Raw genomic sequence first — 25,000 nt, forward strand, 5'->3', positions numbered from 1 at the left:
CATCACTGGTTATCTCTATCATAAATGTCAGGCCTTCCAAGGGCTGCTCCACCCACCAGAGGGGAGAGGGGCACTGCCGCCACCAGCTCTCACATGCCTGTTTCTCCTGAAGCTCATCAATCAAGTCTGGAATCTCAAGTTCAAATACTTTCTGTGAATCGTGGGCAGGGCAGGGTCACTGGCGGGTCACAGTGTCTTAAAGGCATTGCTCTCAGAGCTGGAGGAGAAAGACAGGCAGAAGATGTGTGCGTGCGTGCATGCGTGCGTGCGCGCGCGAGAAGGAAATTCTTTTTTTCCCCCCAATGGTAAAATATCTTTGCTCATACATGCTGTTTAAACAATACACAAAAGTATGAGGAAGTTCTAATCCACAAGCCCACCTAGGGTTGCATGACGTGGGCTTCAACCCTGGGCTCAGCCGATTCTGAGCTACGGGGTCTTGGGACTATCTATGGGCATCTCTGTGCTGTGGTCTCTTCATCTGATGGCCCTCTCAGCCTCTCAGCTCCTTTCCTCTTCCCCCTGGCTTGGAGGGCATTCATTGCTTTTAAGACACCGTGACCAGGAGCCCAGGCTTCTGCCCTACGCTGCCCTGCCCACAACTCACAAGAAATTCATCCCGCTCACTCACGCTGTGGTCTGTTTGAACTTGGGGTTCAAACTTAATGGGTGCCTGTAAGGATTAGAGGAATGAACAAGTGGAAATGCTTAGCATGATGCCAGACAGCCAGACAGTGAGGGATATATATATATATATATATTTCTTTTTTTTCCTTCTGATTTTCGTTATCTCCAGTATTGACCCCATTGTCATGGCCAGTAGCACTGGTTTCATCATCACCACACCTCCACCTTTGCAGACTGCTTTTTTATCATTGTCTTTCTTCCTTTTAAAAAAATCTGTATTAACCTATTTTGATAGGATAGAAAGAATCAGGAGAGGCAGGGGGATAGAGAGGGAGAGTCTAGCAGCGTGACTCCACCGCTCGTGAAGCCCCCTCCTCCACTCCCCTGCAGGTGGGAACTGGAGCTTGAACCCGGGTTCCTGTACATGGTAAACGTGTGCGCTCAATCAGGTGCGCTCACCACCCAGCCACCTTTTCTTTTTCCCTATTTATTTGTATGTTTATTTTTACATGCTCACTGCTCAGTTTTGGCTTATGCTGGTACAGGGGACTGAACTTGAGACCTTGGAGCCTCAGGCTTGAAAGTCTTTTTGCATCAACATTATGTCATCTTCCCAACCCTATTGTGGGCTGATTTTTTTTTTATTGCAACAGCCTGCTTTCTTTCCTTCCATTTTTACATCTATCTCTCTGTTTCTCCCCCTCACCTTCCCTCTATCCATTCCCACTTAATCTCTTCAAGCACCAGATGTTTCCCATTCTACCTTATAACTTCTGGTGAGCAAAATGGCTGATGTTCTGGTTAATGGGGGAGAGGGAGGAGTGGGGCGGCAGAGGCCACACCCCCCTGAGACACATTTTTTCTGGATTCTGTATCCACAGAGCAAATCTAGGCATCTTTTTTGATGCCTCTGGATGCTGTGGACTTTGCTGATCAAGAATATTTATTATCAGAAATGTTATCAGTAAGATTAACCATATCATAAAAACCTTCAAAATAAATGTATACTAGATAGAGAAAGACACACACACACAGGAGAGAGAGAGAGAGAGAGAGAGAGAGAGAGAGACATAATGATGCCAAAGTTTCCTTCAGTGGAGTAGGGGCTGGGCCGCACACAGGGCAAAGCCACGGACCATCTACGTGAGCTAATTTTCTGGCTCCAGATCAATGTTTGTGTTCTTTTTCTTGCCTCCAGGGTTATCGCTGGAGCTTGGTGCTGTCACTATGACTTCAGCACTCCTGGTGGCCATTCCCTCCCCACCCCCAGTGGATAGGACAGAGAGAAATTGAGAGAGGAGGGGAGCTAGAAGGGGAGAGAGAAAGATAGACACCTGCAGACCCCCTGCATATGGGAAATGGGGCCTCGGACCAGGTATTCCTGGAGTCGGGGACAGTGGCCACTCTTGCTCCATCAGGTCACCAGGTAGAAAGGGGAGGGGTTGCTTCTCTCTTCTCCATCTTACTCCTTGCCACCCCCACCCCCACCCCACCCCTGAGCTGTGGACTTGAGATGTCTGGCTGTGTGTCCTTATTCACCTCTGGGCCGTGACTGCCTGGAAGAGATGTCCTGTGACACTACAGGGAACTCCCCTGCTCACCCCTCCTGATGCTCAACACAGAGGGAGCATGTGCCCTGTAATTTGCCGTCTCCACTCACAGATCTAATGGACAGTTCACGTCCAGCAAGTCCAGTGTGGAATGTCTAATCCCCCTGCCCGGCTTGCCACTCCCGTCCTTCCCCGCCTCTCGGATGACAACTCTACCCTTTCAGTCGTGGGGGCCAGAAACATTCCAGCCATCCCAGGCTCCCTTCTTTCTCTCTCACCCATATCTAATCCCTTCACAGGCAAGACCTTCACAGCCCCACCTTCAGGATGTGGTTAAGAGCTGAGAAAGCTTCACCCCTCACTGCTACCCCCGGGGCCGTGCCAGTATTGGCTCCTGCCTGGGTGGCAGGAAAGACATTCTGTGCACCCAATGTCACCTACCCTTCACCTTTATTCTAATTTGAGAAGACAGAAATGGAGAGCGGAGGGGAGATGGAGAGGAGACAGAGAGACACTTGCAACATGGCTTCACCACTCATGAAGCTTCCTCCCTTTGCAGGTGGGATCTGGGAGTTTGAACCCGGGTCAGTGCACATGACAATGTGTGTGCTCAACCAGACACAGCCATTTATTGATCGATTGATTGATTGTTGCTGTTATCTCTGATTCTTCACTGCTCTGAGAAAAATTTTCAGACAGACAGACAGACAGAGAGAGGGAGAGAGGAAGAGAGGGAGAGAGAGAGAGAGAGAGAGAGAGAGAGAGAGAGAGATGGGGATAATGGTTCCAACAGTAAAGCTGTGTCAGGCCTGCATGCCAGAAGCTCTTGGCTTGATTCTTGACGCACGTGTTCCAGAGTGAGGCTCTAGTCTGTATAACTCTTTTTCTGTTTCTCCCCTTGTCTATCTCATATGAAGCTCTCTCATATGTAGTAAGTGAAATCTATCTATCTGTTTACAAAAAAAAGTGAGACTGAAACAGACAGAGACATAAGAGGGGGAAGGGGAGACCTTGGCACTGAAGCTTCCTCCAGCTTGGGGAGGGCTGGCATGGAGCCTGGGTCGTGTGCAAAGCAGGTGTGCGCCCACACTTGACTTACATGACTTTTCTTCCTTTGCTTCCAGGGTTATCAATAGGGCTTGGTGCCGGCACTACAAATCCACTGCTCTGGTGGCCACTTTTTTCCGCATTTTTTATTGCATAGGACAGAGAGAAATTGAGAGAGGAGAGAGAGAGAGAGAGAGAGAGACAGACACCCACAGATCTGCTTCACTGCTTGTGAAGGGTCCCCCCTGTAGGTGGGGAGCCGGGAATTCAACTCGGGCCCTTGTGTGGGTCCTTGAGTTTAGTACAATGTGTGCTTAACCCGGTGTCCAACCTCTTTCTTTCTTTCTCTCTTTCTTTCTTTCTTTCTTTCTTTCTTTCTTTCTTTCTTTCTTTCTTTCTCTCTCTCTCTCTTTCTTTCTTTCTTTCTTTTTCTCCCTTCCTTCTTTCCTTCCTTTCTTTTTTTCTTTCTTTTCTCTTCCTCGTTTCTGTTTTCTTGGTTAGTGATTTCTTAGTGGTTTATCAGATTCTATAGGACTATGGTTCTACATCACAGCCACCATTAAAGGGCTGTGTCCCACCCCCGTGATCACCACACTTACGTGACTTTTCTTGCCTCCTGTGTCCCGGAAGAAGCCTGCCTGTCATTAGATCAGTGCGGTCTGCTGGGCTTGCATTCATGCCCTCATTGTCTCAGGAAAGCCTGACAGACAGTCGGTGCTCAGTGAATGAATGAATGAATTGCCATCAGTGCCCTAATGAGAGGCAGGAAGCGGTGCTTGCCAGGACAGAAAAGAAGGGAAATTTCTGAAACAAACTGGCCCTCCCCAGCCCGCTGTTCCCAACTGTTTTATTCAAGTGCCTTCGCCTACGTCCCCACAGGCTGGTCAAGTATGCACATCTGGAGTGGACTCCACCCTCTCTGGAGTCAGGGCACAGGGGCATAACCGCACCTTTTAATTTATTCATTCATTCATTTATTTTAGGGTAGAGACAGTGAGAACTGAGAAGGGAGAGAGAGACAGAGATAGAGAGAGGAAGAGACACCTGCAGCTCTGCTTCACCGCTTCCTCCCTGCAGGTGGGGACCAGGGACAGAAATCCAGGACTTTGAACGCTAGAACGTGTGTGCTCTGTTAGGTGTACCAGCACCTGGCCCCCATCACCTCACCTTTTGGGGGCCAGGTAGTGCCATGAGTCAGGGGCCCCTGGGCGCAAGCTATGACCCGTCTGCTTGCCAGTGGCAAGACAGCCTCTGATTCCCTCTCGTGCAGCACAGGGACACCAGCGAAACGTGACTGGCATTTCTTTGTCAGGTGCCGGGGGCCAGGCGCTGAGCTAGACCTCCCTCACGCAGCTCACACACCGCCTGCTGCAATCCAGCGGAGCGAGCGTTACTGTTTGTTTCCGACGTCACCTTTCACACAGGGAAACTGAGTCACAGGCCCACTGAAACTTGCCACAATCAAAGTTTTTATGAGACAGTGCCAGGAAGCAGAACCTGGCACTGTCTGACTGCCCAGGGCTTGATGTGCTACCGGGTCTCTCTGCAGGGGACATGTGCCCAGAGCACACAGTCAGCCCTCGGGGAACACTGACCTTGGGAAATGCTGACCTCGGGATCAGTGTGGGCTCAGGTATGGAGACTCTAAGACCAGAGCCAAAGCCACCAGACCCGGAGCCGTTGGGACCAGCGTGCTTTCTCAGCTCCAGTTGGTAGCTGAATCTTACTTTACCTGGTCTGAAGCCCCCCACCCTCACCCCTCACCCCCACCATCATTCATCAGAGATAGGAAGCACCTCCTCCCCCACGCCTCCAGGACTGACAGGTTTGAGTGCTGAGGGTTGGGCCTGGGGCCAGGGAGGTGGAGACCCGGCTCAGGCAAGCTAATCAGGTCACAGGGTGAAATTAAAAGGGAGGAGGAAGGTACCGGCCTGTCAGAACTCACCTCCCTCCATCCGGGCAGCAAGGTGCCCAGGAGAGGAGCTGGGGAGCCCAGGGACGGGATGGCCCCACGGAGAGCTGTCCAGCTGTCCCTGAAGAAGCCCACCTATGCCGTGTGCGTGGTGGGAGTGGAGACATACGTGGATGTCCACAGGTGAGAGCCGAGAGGTGTTCTCCTGGTGGCCCAAGGCCAGGCCCCGAGGCAACAATGCAGGTGTCAGGGGACAGACTGTGGAGTTTTGGAGCAAGTGTCCAGGAGACGGTTGGAACAGCAGAGCCAATGCCGCTGTCCGTAGAGCTTCTGAGTGAGGCTGCCAAGGCCCATTAGCTCTGGTTCTGTGCACAAGGTCTGACCTTTAACCTTGAACCTCCAGAGATGGGGTCAAGCTCTGAGCCCCACTTCCCCCAGCCAGGCTTTGCCTTCTGGTCCGTGGCGCTTTTTTGGTGGGACATCTGAATGCAAGGCTGCTCCAAGTGTGGGGCAGGACTGCACCTCCCCCAGTTTCTTGCCAACAGCACATCTGTTTGAGGTGAAGGGGTGGGGTGTGAGGCGCTTGTCTCCCTGGTCGCCAGCCAGGGTGATTGGGATCAGGAGGGAGTGGTAGAAGTATGTATGATTCAATGGGTCAAAATGAAAAAAGAACTCGGAACTGGGACTTGTGTTTGCTGTGTCGTGTCTGCTGGTGGCATGACTTTGACGGCCGTGAGGGGGACCGTGGTGGTGGCCACCGTGACTCCTGAGGGGCTGCAGGACCACTGGCTTCTCCTATTGTTTTGACTCCTACCTGTGCTGTGTCTGCTCAGACGGGGACTCACAGATCTGGGCCAGCCTCTGTTTCCCCAAGTGGCCACCAAGGAAGTTGAGCTCGGGGACCGCTGGGGATCTGAGAATCTGTCTATAAACCGCATCCGTGTGGGACCAGGGGGCTGAGTGTAGGGGTCCTCCTCTAAGCTGAGGTGGGGCCCAGGGGTCCGTAATGGAGTAGGTCTGAGCTCCCACCTGGCTCAGGTGAGTCTGTGACCAAGACCCGGAAGCCCTTCCTGTGTCCGAAAGTGTCCTGGGACTCCAGATCCTGTAGGGACCCTGTTATGGAGCCTGCACTCTGGGGTCCGGGTGGCTGGCAGGGGTGCCAGCTTCTCTAGGCCTTTAGCAGAAAACTGCCAGAGTCAGTAAATAAAAACATGCAACACCTGACCCAGGAGGAAGTATAGTGGCTGTGCAAAAAGGCTGCCAGGCCCGGGGCTCCAAAGTTCTAGGTTGGGTCCCGGGCACTATTATAAGCTGAACTGAAGGGTGCTGTGACAAGATAAAGTGAAATAAAACAAAACACAGGACGCCGGTTAAAGTTGTAGTTTCAGATAAATCATATGTTGGTTTTTTTTTTTTTTTTTTTTTACAGTTGATTGCATTGCTATATTGTATTGAAATCAGCCGTTGAGGCCGGTGGGTCTAAGAGACGGCTCTCCTGACGGACGGAGTGTACCCTTCCTCACACACGAGGATTTGGGTTTGTGCCCCAACTCCACACGGGAGCACAATGCATCCTAAGTGCTATGCTGTCTCTTCCTCTCTCTCTCTCTCTCTCTCTCTCTCTCTCATTATATTATTATTTTTTTTGCCTCCAGGGCTCGGTGCCAGCATTACAAATCCACTGCTCCTGACAACCATTTTTCCATTTTATTGGACAGGACAGAGAGAAATTGAGAGAGGAGGGGAAGAGAGGAGGAGAGAAAGAGAGACACCCCCAGACCTATTTTGTCACTTGTTAAGCTTTTCCCCTGCAGGTGTGGAGCCAGGGGCTAGAACCTGGATCCTTGCACAGGTCCTTGAGCTTCGTACTACGTGCACTTAACTTGGTGTGCCACCGTCCTCTGTTTATCCTTTTTAAAATATGATTTAATTATTATTAAGGGTAGAGACAGAGAGATTGAGAGGGAAAGGGGGATAGAGAGATAAAGAGATACCTGCAGCTGATTTCACCACTCTTGAAGCTCCACTCTCACCCCACAGTTGGGGATCAGGGTCTTGAACCTGGATTTTTCTACATGTTGTATAAGTGTCTCTCTATCTTAAAAAGAAACAACTGGAAAAATAGTCCTCCAGGAGCAGAACTATGTAGGTGTATAGCCATGATTCTCTCTCTCTCTCACTACACACACATACCCACACACATACACACACATACATACACACACATATACACACATATACACACATACACACACATACACACACATACACACACATACACACACATGTACACACATACACACACACACACACACACACACACACACACACGACTCCAAATTTGCTGTTAAGCTGAAACTCAGTTAAACTCAGGCAACCTGGCAGGTTAAAAACCTGTCGTTAAAACCACTTTTAACACCAAGGGCGGGTAAGGTGGCCCCTGCCAGCCTAATTCAGATTCCTGAGCTCATATGTGAGCGTGGCTGTTTCTGGAAGGGACTTGAGACCCTCAGTCCCTGTGTGGTGCTGTGGACTAAGGTCAGGGCATTCGACTCTGAGCCCTGCCACTGACTCGCCGTCCAGTGTAACCCGCTCTGGGCTTCCTCTGCCCTGGGGACACCGGCATGATGGGCTGAGTTCTCAGTCCAAGGTGTCGGCAAGACACTGACGTGCTGAATAGACCTGAGTTCTCATCCCGGTCTCCCCTGTGGCTGTGTGTGCCTAAGTGAGCTGCCGAGTCTCTCTGACGCCCAGTGTGCGCACTGAAGCAGAACAGTAGCACTGGCCTCCGTGGGTGAGCAGGAGACTGAACGTGCCAGTGTGTGCTTAACGTGCCCTTGTGGGCCGGTGCCCTGGAAGCGGAGGTGCTAATGGCTCTGGGATGTTTGTTCTCCCCACTGGGTCTCAAAGGGTGGAGAGGCCAGGCCAGGGGGAGGGTAGTGGGGACATTATGTCATCTGCAAATCTCCTTTGGGATCGCTAAGTGCCTCAGTGTCACCAAATCCTCAAATGTGGACTGTGACTCACTTGCAGGTCACCTGGCTGTCCACAGGTGCTGTGCTCTCCTCAGCCCCGGGGGAAGGCCGGCTGGAGCTTTCCAGAAAGCACTGTACAAGGTCTCCACTCAAGAACCTTCACCCGGGACTTCGGCGGTGCCTGGGGTCACAGCACAGACAGTCTCAAATAGAAAACAGAAGATTGTCTGTAGTCAGTCAGTTTAATTAAAGTGTATTTGGGGCCGGGCGGTAGCGCAGCGGGTTAAACGTATGTGGTGCAAAATGCAAGGACTGGGGTAAGGATCATGGTTCGAGCCCCCAGTTCCTCACCTGGAGGGGAGTCGCTTCACAGGTGGTGAAGCAGGTCTGCAGGTGTCTGTCTGTCTCTCCCCCCTCTCTGTCTTCCCCTCCTCTCTCCATTTCTCTCTGTCCTATCTGACAACAGTGACAGCAATAATAACTACAATAAACAACTAGGGCAACAAAAGGGGGAAAATGGCCTCACAGAGCAGTGGATTCATAATGCAGGCACCAAGCCCCATCAATAACCCAGAAGGCTAAGAGAGAGAGGGCGGGGGGTTTAATGGGAGGACGGCGGTGCAATAATCATCTTACCATTTAGAGAACATGGGTTCAAGGCCCCAGTCCCCACGTACAGGGGAAAGCTTCATGAGTGGTGAAGCAAGGCTGCAGGTATCTCTTTCTCTCTCTCTTTCTCTCTCTCTTAGTCTCTCACTCTATCAAAGAACAAAGCAAAATAAAAACGACTACCATGGAAATGGTAGAGTCATTGTGCAAGTACTGAGGCCCAAGAGTAAACACAGGTGACAAAACTATGTATATTATCAGTGTCCAAGGAATGGCCAGGTCTGTGTTAGGTGGAGAGAGGGGGACATGGGACTGTTAGAGGGGGAAGAGGGGTGTGAACTGGTCAGTCTACATGTGAAGCCTCCGTGCGGCCTCGGGCACTACATGAAATGGCTGAACACAGTTTGGATCTTCCTCAATAAAAATAAACGAAGAGGGGGCCAGGTGGTGGTGCGCTCATTTAAGAGGACATAGTGTGATAGTGTGGGGAGTCGGGCGGTAGTGCAGTGGGTGGCACAAAGCACATGGACCGGCGTGAGGATCTGGGTTCGAGCCCCCGGCTCTCCACCTGCAGGGGAGTCGCTTCACAGGCGGTGAAGCAGGTCTGCGGGTGTCTGTCTGTCTCTCCCCCTCTCTGTCTTCCCCTCCTCTCTCCATTTCTCTCTGTCCTATCCAACAACGATGACATCAGTAACTACAACAATGTTAAGCAACAAGGGCAACAAAAGGGAATATATATATATATATATATATATATATATATATATATATATATATATATATATATATAAAATAGAGCACATAGTGTGAAGTGCAAGGAGGAGCCCCCGGCTCCCCACCTGCAGGGGGAAATCTTTGCGAATGGTGAAGCATGGCTGCAGGTGTTTCTCTGTCTCTCTCCCTCTCTATCTCTTCCTTCTTTCTTGTTTTCTGGCTGTCTCTGTCTAATACATAAATAAAGATAATAAAGTTATTAAATCTGTCTTAGATTTAAATGACCTTGAACAGACACGACTACAAGCGAAGAAACTAGATCCTGGGAGTCGCAGCGGGTTAAGCGCACATGGCGCAAAGCGCAATGGCCGGCCTAAGGATCCCGGTTCGAGCCCCCAGCTTCCCACCTGCAGGGGAGTCGCTTCACAGGCGGTGAAGCAGGTCTGCAGGTGTCTGTCTTTCTCTCCCCCTCTCTGTCTTCCCCTCCTCTCTCCATTTCTCTCTGTCCTATCCAACAATGACGACATCAATAACAACAACAATAATAAAACAACAGTAAAACAGCACGGGGCAAGGACCAGCATAAGGATCCTGGTTTGAGCCCCCGGCTCCCCACCTGCAGGGGAGTCGCTTCACAGGCGGTGAAGCAGGTCTGCAGGTGTCTGTCTTTCTCTCCCCCTCTCCGTCTTCCTCTCCCACTGTTAATTTCTCTCTGTCCTATTCAATAAAATGAAAAAAAAAAAAAAAAAGGCTTCTAGGAGCAGTGGATTCCTAGTGCTGGTACCAAACCCCAGTGATAACCGTGGAGGCAAAATAAATAAGTAAATAAACAAGCAAACAATAAACAAAAACGAAAGAAAGAAAGAAAGAGAGAAAAGAAGGTAGGGAGAGAGGGGAAGAGGGGAGGCAGGACAGGGGTCCTGAAGCTCACTCACTCTGGGCCCTGGGCCGGCGGAGAGGAAGCAGCCGCACTTGGTGATGAACTGGGGCGTCCGTCCCCTCTTGCCAAGTGCCTGGCTGCAGGGAGGCTGAACAAGGTTTCTCTTCAGCCTTCTGGTGGGAGGGGGCAGCCCACCACAGGGCAGCTGCTGGAGTCACCTGAATCTGAACCCTCCAGCTTCGCCTGGGGAGGCCAGCGGATGAGAATGACAGCATGGGAAGTGAGTAATTTCCCCAGGTGCTGTGTGGACCTGGCCCCAGCCACCTGTGTTTGGGGTAATTGTGTGCCAGAGGCAGCCCAGCCCAGGGGACCGGCGAGATTTCCCAACTCATCCTCAGTGGGCTAACTCAGCACTCAGACCACCTGGACCTGACAGGACTGTCCCTCGTGTCCCTGCGCTTGCCGGGGGACTTGGAGGGAAGGTGGCCGGTGTGCCTGAATCAGGCGCCAGGCTGAGGCAGGCATGGACGTTTATCCTGAGGTGTGGAAGCAGAGCCTGCGGGAGACAGTCTCTTGATTTCCTGCCTCCCCCATTTCGGTCAAAGAACCAGAGCAGCTAAGACTCTCTGGACCCGAGATGGGTGGGATTCAGAGTCCAGGGGGGAGGTCTTCATAGGGTCTCTTGGGCCAGCCAGAGACCTCGGATCTCCCTCCGTTGGTGTGCTGTGTGACCCAACACGCAAATGCCCAGACAGTTCTGAAGCTTGCGTAGATGGTCCGACTGTTTACATTGAGTAAATGAACGCTTTGAGTTTGCACATAAATACAAAGAACCTTGATTGTGCTCTTCACGGGGTAATTACAGGATTAGAACCGACACTAATTCAGGGTGACTGACGGCTTCCAAGGACCGGGCTGGGACGTGACTCGCAAGTCAACCGAGGCTTTTCTCTCCTCTGTCCTGACTCCACGGCTCTTGCCTTTACTGGAAGTAGCAGGAAAGGGATTTTTTCCCTGTGGGTTCGCTTGGGGCTTCTTAGAGCATGTGAGGCTGGGGGCTCTGGAGGTCCTGGGGCCCTCTGAGAGGCCTGTGAGCTGCAGAATCTGGAGGAGAAATGGAGGCCTGTGTGTGTTCTTGAAATGTCAATCATGGCCTGAGGGGTTAGTCATCTTTTCTTTTCTTTCGTTTATTCATTTGATTATTTATTATTGGATAGAGACACAGAGAGAAGTTGAGAAATGAGTGGAAGATAGAGCAGGAGAGAGACAGAGAGAGACACCTGCAGCCCTGCTTCACCACTCTTGAAGCTTTCCCCCTGCAGGTGGGGACCAGAGGCTTGAACCTGGGTCCCTGTGCACTATAGGATGTGCTCAACCAGGTGTGCCACCACCCGGCCTCATCTTTTCTTCCTTATTTCCTCTCTCTCTCTCTCTTTCTTTCTTTCTTTCCTTTCTTTCTCTTTCCTTCTTTCTTCCTTCTTTTTCTTTCTTTCTGGCTTCTTCTTAAATCTTTTATTTATTTATTTTAGACATAGATGAAGAGAAATTGAGAAGGGGAGAGAGAGAGAGAGAGAGAGAGAGGAAAGAGTGACAGTGACGCCTGCAGCACTGTTTAGCCACCCGAGAAGCTTTCCCCCTGCAGGTGGGGACCAGGGGCTTGAACCTGGGTCCACACATATTGTAATGTGTGTGCTCAACCAGGAGCGCCGCTCCCTAGCCCCCCTGCTACCTCTCTTCTGCTTCCCCACGCCCCCTCTTCCATAGTCCCAGATCCACCTGCCATCTGGGACCTGCTGAGAGCTCCTTCCCTTTGTTTCCTGTGATTTTCCCCATTATTTTAAAATTAATTAATTAATTTGTTGGGTAGGGGCCGAGAGAAATAGAGAAGGAGAGAGAGAAAGCGAGACTTGAAATACTGTCTTGCCACTCACGGTGTTTCCCGCTGCAGGTGGGGACAGGGGGCTTGAACCCAAGACCTTGCTCCTGTAACATGTGCACCCTACCAGATGTACCACTGCCTGACCCCCTCCCCCATTATTGATTCCAGTCCTGGAATCTCTATTTGTTCTTTACCTTTCTCTCTTTTCTCCTTTCTTTCTTCTCCCTCCCTCCCTTTCTTTCTTTTGAATGTGAAAATCATGTTTATTAAGATGGGGAAGGTAGGACAAACAAATGGGGTATTTTGATACACTAACAAGAAAGAGTATTAAGTTGACATTTAAAAAGTGGAACATTGAGCCCCCGGCTCCCCACCTCAGGGGAGTCGTTTCACAGGCGGTGAAGCAGGTCTGCAGGTGTCTGTCTTTCTCTCCCCCTCTCTGTCTTCCCCTCCTCTCTCCATTTCTCTCTGTCCTATCCAACAATAATGACATCAATAACAATAATAACTACAAGGATAAAAACTAGGGTGGCAAAAAGGAATAAATAAATTTATAAAAAAAAAAAAGTGGAACAATGCCAGCACTAGAATCACACCCTCTTTATGTCCCCTCCTCTCTCAATCTCTCTCTGTCCTATCCGAAAAAATGGAAAAATCGGCTGCCAGGAGCAGTGGATTCCTAGTGCCGGCAACAGGCCAAAGGGAAAGTAACGTCAGAAGGGAGAGCCTGCAGATGTTTCGCTGCTGCACCTGCTGGGCCGGGGGCAGGAGCAGCCGGGGCTTCTGGAATCCAGTGAGGAGAGGAGAGAGGGAGGCCGGGCGCAGTCCTGGCTGGGCCCCAGAGCAGGGAGTTCCGTGGCTTTGGGGCCACTCAGCCCTGCAGAGGACGGTTCTGCTGACTGCCGGTCCTCCCTTCTCACTCCCTGGGGGCCATGCTGCTTCCTCCAGGCTGGTCTCCTCGCCTCTCTGAGCCAGTTTGCTTCCCATGCTAGGTGGAGATCGTATCACTTTTGTTTATTCCTGTGGATTTGGCCCCTGCGTTACAGATGAGAAGTTTCATAACCCGCAGAGAGCAGGCAGGCTGTGCTTCGTCAGGCTGATGGGGAAACTGCCAGGAGGAGAGAGGCCGCTCCTGACTCGGGTTTTCCATGCAGACCTGGGCTGGGAGGCATATGGGTGAGGTAGAGGTGTACCTCCCCTCCCCTCCCCGCAGCCCCCAGTCCTGGACAGGGAGGGGACACAGGGACGGAGGCCGGGCTGGCCAGCGCCCCGTCCCAGTCCTCTGTGAGTGCCTGGCAATGATGGGCCTGAAGACAGGCAGATCTGTGATCTTTATCTCTGGGAAAGAGGGAGAGAGAGAGATAGAGAGAGAAAGAGGGGGAGAGAGAAAGAGGGGGAGAGAGAGAGAGGGAGATGGAGAGAGAGGGAGGGAGAGAGAGAGAGGGAGAGGGGGAGAGAGAGATAGATAGAGAGAGAGGATGCAAACCTTTCTGATATGCTTCTAGACATTAGAGATGTGGGGATCTGCCCATGGTGTGGGATCTGTGGGGTGCCAGCTACTGTCCCCTCAACTGTCCCCCACAGCCAGCCTGGGAGAGGATCAAGGGGAAGCCACTTGAGTGTTGGGAGTCCGGTGGTTGGAGGCTTTGAATTCTCCGCTACCTCCACCTCACAGTGATCACTGAACAAAGGCCGTTCTGTGCTCAGCTCTGGCATCCAGAGAGAGTCTGTCCACACTCGGCCGTGAGGGTTCCCGGTTTAGTCTGGGAGCTACAAAGATCTTCAGGATGTGGGTGACAACAGCTGGGCCAGTTACCAGCTTCCTAGTCAGGCTGGAGAGACAAGGGACAGAAACTCAACAGTTATGGGAGAGATACTCAACGGAGTAGTATGCAGCAATAAAAAGGGATGAGATTGTGTCCTTTGGGATAAAGTGGATGGAACTGGAGAAGATGATGCCCAGTGAAGTCGGTCAGGAGGAGAAAGACGATGACAGAATGGTTTCACTCATGTGCCGAATATAGAGAATTGAGTCTACAAATGTGAAAAAAACAAAATATCAACCTATTCCCAAGACTGGGAGAACTAGAGTGGTTATCTGTGGGGGTGGGGATGGGGACACAGACTTTTGGTAACAGAAATATTGGGAAAATTAATAATAATAATAATGATGATGATATTGGCATTAACTAGGGGGCTGGGAATGGTGCACCTGGTTGAGTGCTCAAACTGCAGTGTAGAAGGATCCAGGTCCAAGCCCCTGGTCCCCATCTGTAGTGGGGAAGCTTCACGAGTGGTATCTACAGGTGTATCTCTCCCTCTCTGAGGCTCGAACTCAGGACCTTCAGATCATGAGAATGATGTGCTGCCTATTGTGCTAAGAGGGCCACTCTCTCCCTCTCCCTCTGTATAGCCCCCTTCTCTCTTGACTTCTCTCTGTGTCTATACAAAATATACAAACACAAATTAAAAAATATTAAATACAAATAAATAAAGGGTGGACTGCATCAAACTCAAGGACTCTAAGTGGGGGGGAGGGTTCAGGTCCTGGGGCATGATGGCAGAGGAGGACCTAGGTTAGGTTAGCGTGTGATGTGGAAAACTGAGAAATGTTACCCATAGACCAACGACTGAATTTTACTGTCAACTATAAAGAAAGAAAAATAAAGGAAGAAAAAAGAGAAAAAAAAAGTCCCCCTCTCCACTCAGTTCCTCCCCTAGGGTCTACCGTCCACAGAGGGGAAGAGGAATGACCCAAGCTCCCCCCGACACACACAGTCAGGAAACAGAGGCTGAAGGGATGGAGGCAGGGCCCCGGGAGTGTCACCTCTGTCTCCCTCTTGCCCAGCACACAGCAGGTACTCAGGTGGCCAACATCTGCTCAGCAGATGTATGTCGAGCAGTGCAGCTGGGACCCCAGTGGGGGGAGGGTCTATGTCTCTCTGGAGAGCACACATGATGGACTCCCGCTTGAGGCCCGAGGCCCGTGGAGATGGGCCAGCTCTGTGGGGCTATGGCCATGGCAGGTCTCAGCTTCAAGCAGGTGCGCCCACAGCACTGGCTGTGTAGAGAGGACTTGCTTCGTCCTGCCAGCTGATCTCATGGTATTTCTTGGGGCTTCAGTCCAGGGACCTTCAAGTCCAGGACACCTGGAGGGCAGCCACTCTGGAGGCTTTTGGCAGGCAGATGGCTGGCCAGGTGTAATGGGGGAGACACACTTTTAGCCAGTCTGTCCCTTGGCTTGCTGTCCTTTTTTTTTACTTCAGGCTTGGTACCAGCACTATGAATCCCCAGCCGCTGGTGGCCATTTTTTAATTGGATAGGACAGAGAGAAATTGAGAGAGGAGGGGGGAGCTAGAGGAAGAGAGATACCTGCAGAAGTGGACCTCCTGCAGGTGGGGAGCAGGGGCTCCAGCCCTGATCCTTGCGAGGGTCCTTGCGCTTCGTATTTTCAGAGCTTAACCGGGTGCCACCCCATCCGTCTTCCCACTCGTTTCTGCGCTATGCCTCCTCTGCTCCGCTGCAGCTCACACTCTGCCTTTGCCAACACATCCACACCTGCCCAGCCGAGTCAGCACCACTCTGGCAAACCCGCCCAGACCCGAGGGCGGGCAGGGGGCTTCCAACCCCCTGAGTCCTGTCCCCAGGGCTCGGTGCTGCCCGAATGGCGGGCAGGCTGGGTGGCATGGGAGTGACCTCTCTACGCTGCAGTCTCCTTCCCCCTGGAAACTGGGTGGCAGACTTCTGACTTGTTGCGAAAAGGTGTGGCTTTCAGAGCCCCAGTGGGTGGAAGGTTCTGAGAGGCAGGTTTTAGCCAAGCCACAGGAAAAGCTAATTACCTGGGCTGTCAAAAAGGCCCGGAGGAATGTGAGGTAGTGAGCTCACCGTCATGGGAAGTCTTCAAACACGGACACCTAAGCAGGATAGAGAACTGGCAATAGTGTTTGCTGAAACCCTTCCCAAACTAAGACCTCAGGCCAGCCAGGGACCCAAAGGTCACAGGGAACCATCATTCTGATCTGCACCAACCTGACCCCCACAAGATGGGAGGATATGGAGGGCAAGGAGGGGTCCGGCTCTCCTGCATCTGCCGCAGACCCCCCCTCCAGCTCCCGGGAGTGCTAGTGAGGCGGCAGCAGCACTGCACAGTGGCAATGTTTTCCTCCTCCTTCCTGTCTTCCCCACAATCCCCTTTCGTCAGCCCCAGCCTGGGGTGGCTCTGGACACGCCTGGATGTCAGGCGGAAATGCATGAGACGGGAGATACACCTGTTGTTTTCTCCTCCCCATGGTAGCTGTGTGAACTTAGGAAAGTTACTGAACAGTCCTGAGATTTCCTCACATGTCAAATGAGGACAAGTTCCTGGGAAGGCTGTGAAGAGGCTGTGTGAGGTTGCAGGTACCAGGAGTGGAGCATGGCGCGCTAGGCACATAGCAGGCATTGAAAGATGCCACCCAGTACTTCCCGACTCCAGTATGATACCTGAAGCATGGCGTCTGGATGTCCTAGAGGTGGAGGGGCACATGCCTTGCCCAGGTAAGCAGGCCTCACCTTCTGTGACGTTCTTTATTGTCCATCCTTATTGTCGCCTCATTTTTAGCCTGGCACAACAGGCCTTGCTCTGGGCACAGGGCTCAGGGCCGTGCCATTGTGGGTCAGGCAGGAAGCCATGTTGGGTGACACAGGTGGATGGTAAACGTCCCCCACCCCCCAAGAAAGATCTGGACCGGTGGGTCAAAGGACAAAGAGGAAAAGACGGAAACACGGAGAGTTCTAGGCCGGTGGGGCAGGGCTGATTGGGGTGGAGACAGAGCCCTGGAGGCACGCTGACCTCAGACATAGAGCAGCAGCCATGGCCTGTTGTTGTATGCTTTACATTGGTTTGTTCTAGCTCTCCCCCGCCAAGAGGATTGGATCAGTCCAGTTAGTTTCGCGGGCCGCTTGGCCCCGCCCCTGGGAACCCAGAGAGGGTTCCAGGGTGCCAGAGTTCCAGAGTTGGAGAGTTGGAGAGTTGCAGAGTTGGAGAGTGCTTGGTGCCGCTGCCGTGGGGGGAAAGAGGCAGCAGAGTTCTGTTTGGTGATTAGTCTGGTTTAGTTTATGAATCGTTGTTCCTGAATAAAGAAATACAGCTTCCCTGCCCAGCCATATGTTTCTGATCGTCTCTGTTACCCGCCCGTGAAGCCAGCCCGGCCAGCAAGAGCCGCCGAATTTTAACAACAATGGCCAGGACAGAGGGCCCTTTATCAGAAGCAGGACAACCCGGGAGGCGCGAGTAGCCCCTAGCAGACTGCGCTTCTCAGCATCTGAGCAGCCACTGCTGGGGGAAGAGAAACCTCTGTCTTCCTTTTTATGTTTCTCCAAATTTTATTAGTGATTTAATATTACAAAACTGTCAAGATAACAGGGGGACAACGGCACCCCATTCTCACCACCAGAGTTCTGGATCCCCAGTCCCTCCACTGGAAGCGACAGCAGTTCTCCTAATGTTGCAGACAAGAGTTAATTATCACCTCTACAACCCTCTGTCTACTTTGCTACGTTTGCCTTTCTTTCTTTCTTTCTTTCTTTCTTTCTTTCTTTCTTTCTTTCTTTCTTTCTCTTTCTTTCTTTCTTTCCTTCCTTCCTTCCTTTCCTATTTTATTTATAAAAAGGAAACACTGACAAAAACCATAGGATAAGAGGGGTACAACTTCACACAATTCCCACCCCCAGAACTCCAAATCCCATCCCCTCCCCTGACAGCTTTCCTATTCTCTGTCCCCCTGGGAGCATGGACCCAGGGGCATTGTGGGAGGCAGACTGTGGAAGGTCTGGCTTCTGTAATTACTTCCCCACTGAACATGTTGCCCATTTTTTCCTGTGGTCCCATCTTTTCTTCCTCTCCAAGTCACACCTACAACTATGACTGCATCCCAATGTCCTTTCACCCTGAGAGGCATCTGATGGAGTGTGTGTGTGTCTGAGTGTGTGTGTGTGTGTCTGAGTGTGTGTGTGTGTATGTGAGTGTGTGTGTGTGTCTGAGTGTGTGAGTGTGTGTGAGAGTGTGTGTGTGAGTGTGTGTGTGTGAGAGTGTGTGTGTATGTGTGTGTGTGAGAGTGTATGTGTGTGTGTGAGTGAGTCTGTGTGAGTGTGTGTGTGTGAGTGTGTGTGTGTGAGAGTGTGTGTGAGTGTGTATATGTGTGTGTGAGTGTGTGTGTGAGTGTGTGTATGTGTGTGTGTGAGTGTGTGTGAGTGTGTGTGTGAGTGTGTGTGAGTGTGTGTGAGTGTGTGAGTGTGTGTGTGAGTGTGTGAGTGTGTGTGTATGTGTGTGTGAGTGTGTGTGTGTGTGAGTGTGTGTGTGTGTGTGTGTTTGTGTGGCAGGGATGGGTGTATGTGTGTTAAGCTTCTAGGGCAGTGAGTCTAGGATTCAAAGACCCTCCAGACCTCCCAGAGGACAAGTGGGCCTGAGGACGTATCCCTGGGTCTCAGCTCTGCCCATCAAGTGGCTGTGACAGGAAGTCACCTTTCCCGAGGCTGGTCCTGGCACCTGAAGACGAGAAAGAGGCCGAGACCAGGCTCCCAGCATTCCAGGAAGGGTAAACTGAGGTGTGAGTTGCTGAAAAGGAGGGGAGGGAGGAAATCTGGAGGCAGAAAGGTAGGCTGGGCTTGGAAGGCCTTGATAATTCAGAGGAATAGAATCAGGTCATTTTTTTTAGCCTCATTTCTTCTCCATCACCATCGAGGTCATTATTTTAATTTATTTTTAAATGGGTTCTCTTAAAATATTAATTAATTACTTTTGTTTGGATAGCACAGAGAGAAATAAAGAGGGGGAGATAGAGAGGGAGAGAAAGAGAGATAGCTGCCTCACTGCTTGTGAAGCTCCCCCCCCCCGCAGGTGGGGACCCCAGACGTGAACCTGGGTCCTTCCTCATGGTAGCATGTGTATTCAACTGGGTGCTCCAACACTCAGCCCCCTGTCATTGCTGTTGTTGTTGTTATTATTATGACTCTAAATAAGGGACAATATAACCAAGACTGACTTGGTGCCAATTTTTGTGATATCACACAAAATTTAGGAAGTATTATTCTGATATTCCCCCCCCAACTTTTTTTTTATTGACACCAGAATTTTATTACTGGGACTTGGTGCCTGCATGACAAATGCATCTCTTCCAGTGACCAGTGTTTCTTTTCTTTTTTTGGCCTCCGAGTCATAGCTGGCAGTCATTTTAAAACATTTTACTGGACAGAACAGAGAGCAGCTGAGAGAGGAGGTGGAGAGAGAAACGAAGAGAGAAGAAGGGGAGACACCGGGAGCCCTGCTATATCACGTGTGAAGCTTCTTCCCTGTGAGTGGGGACTAGGGCCTGGAACTCAGGTCTTTGCACACGGTGATGTGTGTGCGCAACTCCCTGCGCTGCCCGGCCCCTCGGGTATTTTCTGACTCGGCAAAGAAGTTGCTGGCTTCACTGAGGAAGCCCTGGTATACTTCCACCCTGGCTCTCCTACCTCACTCTGGAATACAAGCCTGCATATCAGTCAGCAATCTTGTCATCTGTCAGGCTCCATGTCAAGAGAATTACTGAGGGAAGAGTGATCTGCTTGGGACCCAGGTTCAATGTGGACTCCTGGTGGCCTGCAGTCAGAGTCTGGTCCCCACTGTGCGGGGGGGGGGGGGGGGGGGGGCTGCAGTCAGAGTCTGGTCCCCACTGTGTGTGTTTGGGGGGCTGCAGTCAGAGTCTGGTCCCCACTGTGTGTGTGGGGGGGCTGCAGTCAGAGTCTGGTGCCCACTGTGTGTGTGTGGGGGCTGCAGTCAGAGTCTGGTCTCCACTGTGTGTGGGGGGGTCTGCAGTCAGAGTCTGGTCCCCACTATGGGGGGGGGCTGCAGTCAGAGTCTGGTCCCCACTGTGTGTGTGTGTGGGGCTGCAGTCAGAGTCTGGTCCCCACTGTCTGTGGGGGGGGGCTGCAGTCAGAGTCTGGTTCCCACTGTGGGGGGGGCTGCAGTCAGAGTCTGGTCCCCACTGTCTGTGTATGGGGGGCTGCAGTCAGATTCTGGTCCCCACTGTGGGGGGGGGCAGCAGTCAGAGTCTGGTCCCTACTGTGGGGGGGGCAGCAGTCAGAGTCTGGTCCCCACTGTGGGGGGGCAGCAGTCAGAGTCTGGTCCCCACTGTGTGGGGGGCTGCAGTCAGAGTCTGGTCCCCACTGTGCGGGGGTCTGCAGTCAGAGTCTGGTTGCCACTATGGGGGGGGGGCTGCAGTCAGAGTCTGGTCCCCACTGTGGGGGGGGGCTGCAGTCAGAGTCTGGTCCCCACTGTGGGGTGGGGGGCTGCAGTCAGAGTCTGGTCCCCACTGTGGGGGGGGGCTGCAGTCAGAGTCTGGTCCCCACTGTGTGGGGGGGCTGCAGTCAGAGTCTGGTCCCCACTGTGGGGGGGCTGCAGTCAGAATCTGGTCCCCACTGTGGGGGAGGCAGCAGTCAGAGTCTGGTCCCCACTGTGGGGGGGCTGCAGTCAGAGTCTGGTCCCCACTGTGTGGGGAGGCTGCAGTCAGAGTCTGGTCCCCACTGTGGGGGAGGCAGCAGTCAGAGTCTGGTCCCCACTGTGGGGGGCTGCAGTCAGAGTCTGGTCCCCACTGTGGGGGGGGCTGCAGTCAGAGTCTGGTCCCCACTGTGGGGGAGGAAGCAGTCAGAGTCTGGTCCCCACTGTGTGTGTGTGGGGGGCTGCAATCAGAGTCTGGTCCCCACTGTGGGGTGGGGGGCTGCAGTCAGAGTCTGGTCCCCACTGTGTGTGGGGGGGGCTGCAGTCAGAGTCTGGTCCCCACTGTGTGTGGGGGCTGCAGTCAGAGTCTGGTCCCCACTGTGGGGGGGGGCCGCAGTCAGAGTCTGGTCCCCACTGTGGGGGGGCTGCAGTCAGAGTCTGGTCCCCACTGTGGGGGGGGGGGCTGCAGTCAATGTCTGGTCCCTACTATGTGTGGGGAGGCAGCAGTCAGAGTCTGGTCCCCACTGTGGGGGGGGCTGCAGTCAGAATCTGGTCCCCACTGTGGGGGAGGCAGCAGTCAGAGTCTGGTCCCCACTGTGGGGGGCTGCAGTCAGAGTCTGGTCCCCACTGTGGGGGAGGCTGCAGTCAGAGTCTGGTCCCCACTGTGGGGGAGGCAGCAGTCAGAGTCTGGTCCCCACAGTGCGGGGGGCATTCTCTAAGACCCAGTGGGCTTACAGTTGTGTGTTGATTAATGGCAGTGACACACCCCGAGGACAACATTGTTAGCTGGTTTCGTCACTATGCCAGCACCAGCGTGTGCAATCCCACAGACCTGGCTGGCACAGCCTTTCACACCCCTGGGCTCTAGGGGATGCCGCAGCCCATGGGGGCAGCCTGTGCACACACTCTCCTGTGCGTCCTGTCCACCACTGACCAAACACTCTTAAGCAACGCCTGGCTCTATAGAACGTACAACAAAGTTTACAGAGAATAGCAGACACCGAGCCACTATTTGCTTGCTGCATTAATACGTCTTACATCTGCATATGTCTTCCTGAAGCTGTTGGCTGTTACATGTGGCCAGAACAGTGTCCCCAGGAGTGCTCTGCACTGAAGACAGGCAGTGGGGAGCAAGTGGAAAAGGAGAGGACAGCCAGAGGGATGAAAGAAGACGAGAGAGAGAGAGAGAGAGAGAGAGAGAGAGAGAGAGAGGACACCACAGCTTCATTTGTGATGTGTGTGGAGTGCCAAGCTCGAACCCAGGCTGCATACAGCACTATTTAAGTGAGCTCTTCTGCCAACCTAGCAGAGCAGTTTTGCAGCAGGCTGCAGGGACAATGGAAAGAGGGACTGTGTGACTCCCATGAGACTCTCCCACAAAGGAGAAGTGTGTGAGGGGGACTGCCAAGAGAGGATGAACATGTAAGGCGAATGATGAGTGTAACTAGAGAGTTATTATCACAGCAGACTAGGTCCCTGATAAAGGACAGCCCGGACTGGTATTCTTTCACTAAATGTTTTAAAAATGATTTATCGGGGCTGGGAAGTGGTTTACTGTGGGCTGTCGCTCTGGGTCTCCCCGCCTCTTGGTGTGGTGGCCGGTACATCCAGGGAGGGCCAGGGCCAGCTCTCTCTCAGGGCTCAGGGGCAGGGGGCTGTCAGGTGAGGTGGCGGGAATACCAGCTGTAAGTGAGGAGGGGAAGGGAGTGATGGAGGACTCCAGAGACAAGAGAAGGCGTGGCCTTTAGAGACTTTACAGGGGAAGGGCCCAAGAAAAGCTGGGGGACTGTCAAGCTGCATCAGAGGTCACTGGAGGCTGCCCGGAGGGTGTCATAGAGTGGGGTGGAGAGGCAGGCTCAGCTGGCGTGGGGGGCTTGCTGACGGGGGGAGTGCTGCTCAGAAGATCTGTGAGCAGAGAGAACGAGTGGGCTGGAGCAGGGTCATGGAGTTTGAGCAGGGACAAGGGGGGAGAGAGAGAGAGACAGAGACAGAGAGAGACAGAGATACAGAGAGATGCAGAGACAGATACAGAGAGACACAGAGAGAGACAGAGACAGACAGAGACAGAGAGAAAGACAGAGAGACACAGAGATAGAGAGAGACACAGAGAGAGACAGAGAGAAAGACAGAGATAAAGAGAGATACAGAGATAGAGAGAGACACAGAGAAACAGAGACAGAGAGATACAGAGACACACAGAGAGAGACAGAGATAGAGAGACACAGAGAGACAGATACACAGAGAGAGACAGAGACAGAGAGACACAGAGAGACAGACAGAGAGAGACACCAAGAGAGACAGAGATAGAGAGACAGAGAGAGACAGAGAGACAGACAGAGAGAGACACAGAGAGACAGAGACAGAGAGAAACAGAGAGAGACAGAGACACAGAGAGAGACAGAGACACACAGAGACAGAGACACACAGAGAGACAGAGACACACAGAGAGACAGAGACACACAGAGAGACACAGAGTGACACAGAGACAGAGAGACACACAGAGAGACAGCAATAGAGAGACACAGAGAGAGACACAGAGAGAGACACAGAGAGAGACAGGGAGAGACAGACAGAGACATAAAGACAGAGAGACACAGAGGCATACACAGAGAGACACAGAGAGACACACAGAGAGATACACAGAAAGAGACAGAGAGACACAGAGAGAGACAGAGACAGAGAGACACACAGAGAGACAGAGACACAGATAGACAGAGACAGAGACACACACAGAGACAGAGAGACACACACATGGAGACAGACACAGAGAGACACAGAGAGAGACACACACAGAGAGACAGAGACAGAGACACACAGAGAGACAGAGACAGAGACACACAGAGAGACAGAGTGACAGAGAGACACACACACAGAGACAGACACAGAGAGACAGAGAGAAACACACAGAGAGAGACAGACACAGAGAGACACACACAGAGAGACAGAGAGACACACAGAGAGACAGAGACAGAGACACACAGAGAGACAGAGACACAGAGAGAGACACACACAGAGAGAGACAGAGAGACACACACAGAGAGACAGACACAGAGAGACACAGAGAGAGACACAGAGAGACACAGAGAAACACAGAGAGAGAGACAGAGAGAGAGAGAGACACACAGAGAGACACACAGAGAGACAGAGAGACACACAGAGACAGAGAGACACACAGAGAGACAGAGAGACACATAGAGACAGAGAGACACACAGAGAGACAGAGAGACACACAGAGACAGAGAGACACACAGAGAGACAGAGAGACACACAGAGACAGAGAGACACACAGAGAGACAGAGAGACACACAGAGACAGAGAGACACACAGAGACAGAGAGACACACAGAGAGACAGAGAGACACACAGAGACAGAGAGACACACAGAGACAGAGAGACACACAGAGAGACAGAGAGACACACAGAGACAGAGAGACACACAGAGACAGAGAGACACACAGAGAGACAGAGAGACACACAGAGACAGAGAGACACACAGAGAGACAGAGAGACACAGAGAGACAGAGAGAGACACACACAGAGAGACAGAGAGAAACACACAGAGAGACAGAGACACACACAGAGACAAAGAGACACACACAGAGACAGAGACACACACAGAGAGACAGAGAGACACACACAGAGACAGAGAGACACACACACAGAGACAAAGAGACACACACAGAGACAGAGACACACACACAGAGAGACAGAGACACACACAGAGAGACAGAGAGAGACACACACAGAGAGACAGAGAGACACACACAGAGACAGAGAGAGACACAGAGAGACAGAGAGACCCAGCCTTCAACAGCCGCAGTCGCCCGGGGAGTGGAAGGCTGGGTGCAGTCGGCATGTTGGCAGGTGAGGAGGTGACATCTCAGGGGCAGTTGTCAGTCATGACAAAGCAGCTCATGAGACAGGGCAGCTGAAGCCAGGTGGCGGACAGGCCCCCTGGAAGAGAAGAGCTCAGGGAACTGAGGGAGCAGGGGCTGCCTTACCACGTGTCTGAGAGAATCGGAGAGAAACGGTGGCGGGAGCTGGCACCCTCAAAGGACCAGGGCCGAGTGACAATGGTCTCTCAGTGCCCAAGGGGAGCAAACGAGGCCCTTGTCTACCTCTGGTCCCAGTGCAGGAGGGAACAAGACAAACGGCCCCTGGAGCGTTCTGGAGGACACCCTCGCTCACCGGGCAGGCTTGAGGTAGAGTGTGCAGGCCGGGGAGCCGGTCGGAGATGCGGCTGAGACTCCAGCAGGCGAAGCTGAGGGGCGAGGAGGAGCGTGGGAGCAGGGACTGTTAGGGGCTGAGGGTCGGGGAGACTCGTTCCTGTGCTGATGGAACCACGGCAAAGGG

General features: G+C 52.5%; 2 protein-coding genes across 2 annotated transcripts in view; one reads left to right on the forward strand and one right to left on the reverse strand.

Moving 5' to 3' along the window:
* ATP13A2 (ATPase cation transporting 13A2) overlaps positions 1-25,000 on the reverse strand; it is a 387,527-nt gene that overhangs the window by 292,388 nt on the left and 70,139 nt on the right. The window lies entirely within an intron of this gene.
* Positions 5,164-25,000, forward strand: part of PADI1 (peptidyl arginine deiminase 1) — a 62,000-nt gene continuing 42,163 nt past the window's right edge. The window contains exon 1 of the mRNA XM_007523719.2: positions 5,164-5,319. Coding sequence (XP_007523781.1) covers positions 5,228-5,319 — 92 coding nt within the window. The 5' untranslated portion in view covers positions 5,164-5,227. The remainder of the gene's footprint in view (positions 5,320-25,000) is intronic.

Source organism: Erinaceus europaeus, chromosome 11 (assembly GCF_950295315.1).
Source record: "Erinaceus europaeus chromosome 11, mEriEur2.1, whole genome shotgun sequence".
Taxonomy (NCBI): Eukaryota; Metazoa; Chordata; class Mammalia; order Eulipotyphla; family Erinaceidae; genus Erinaceus; species Erinaceus europaeus.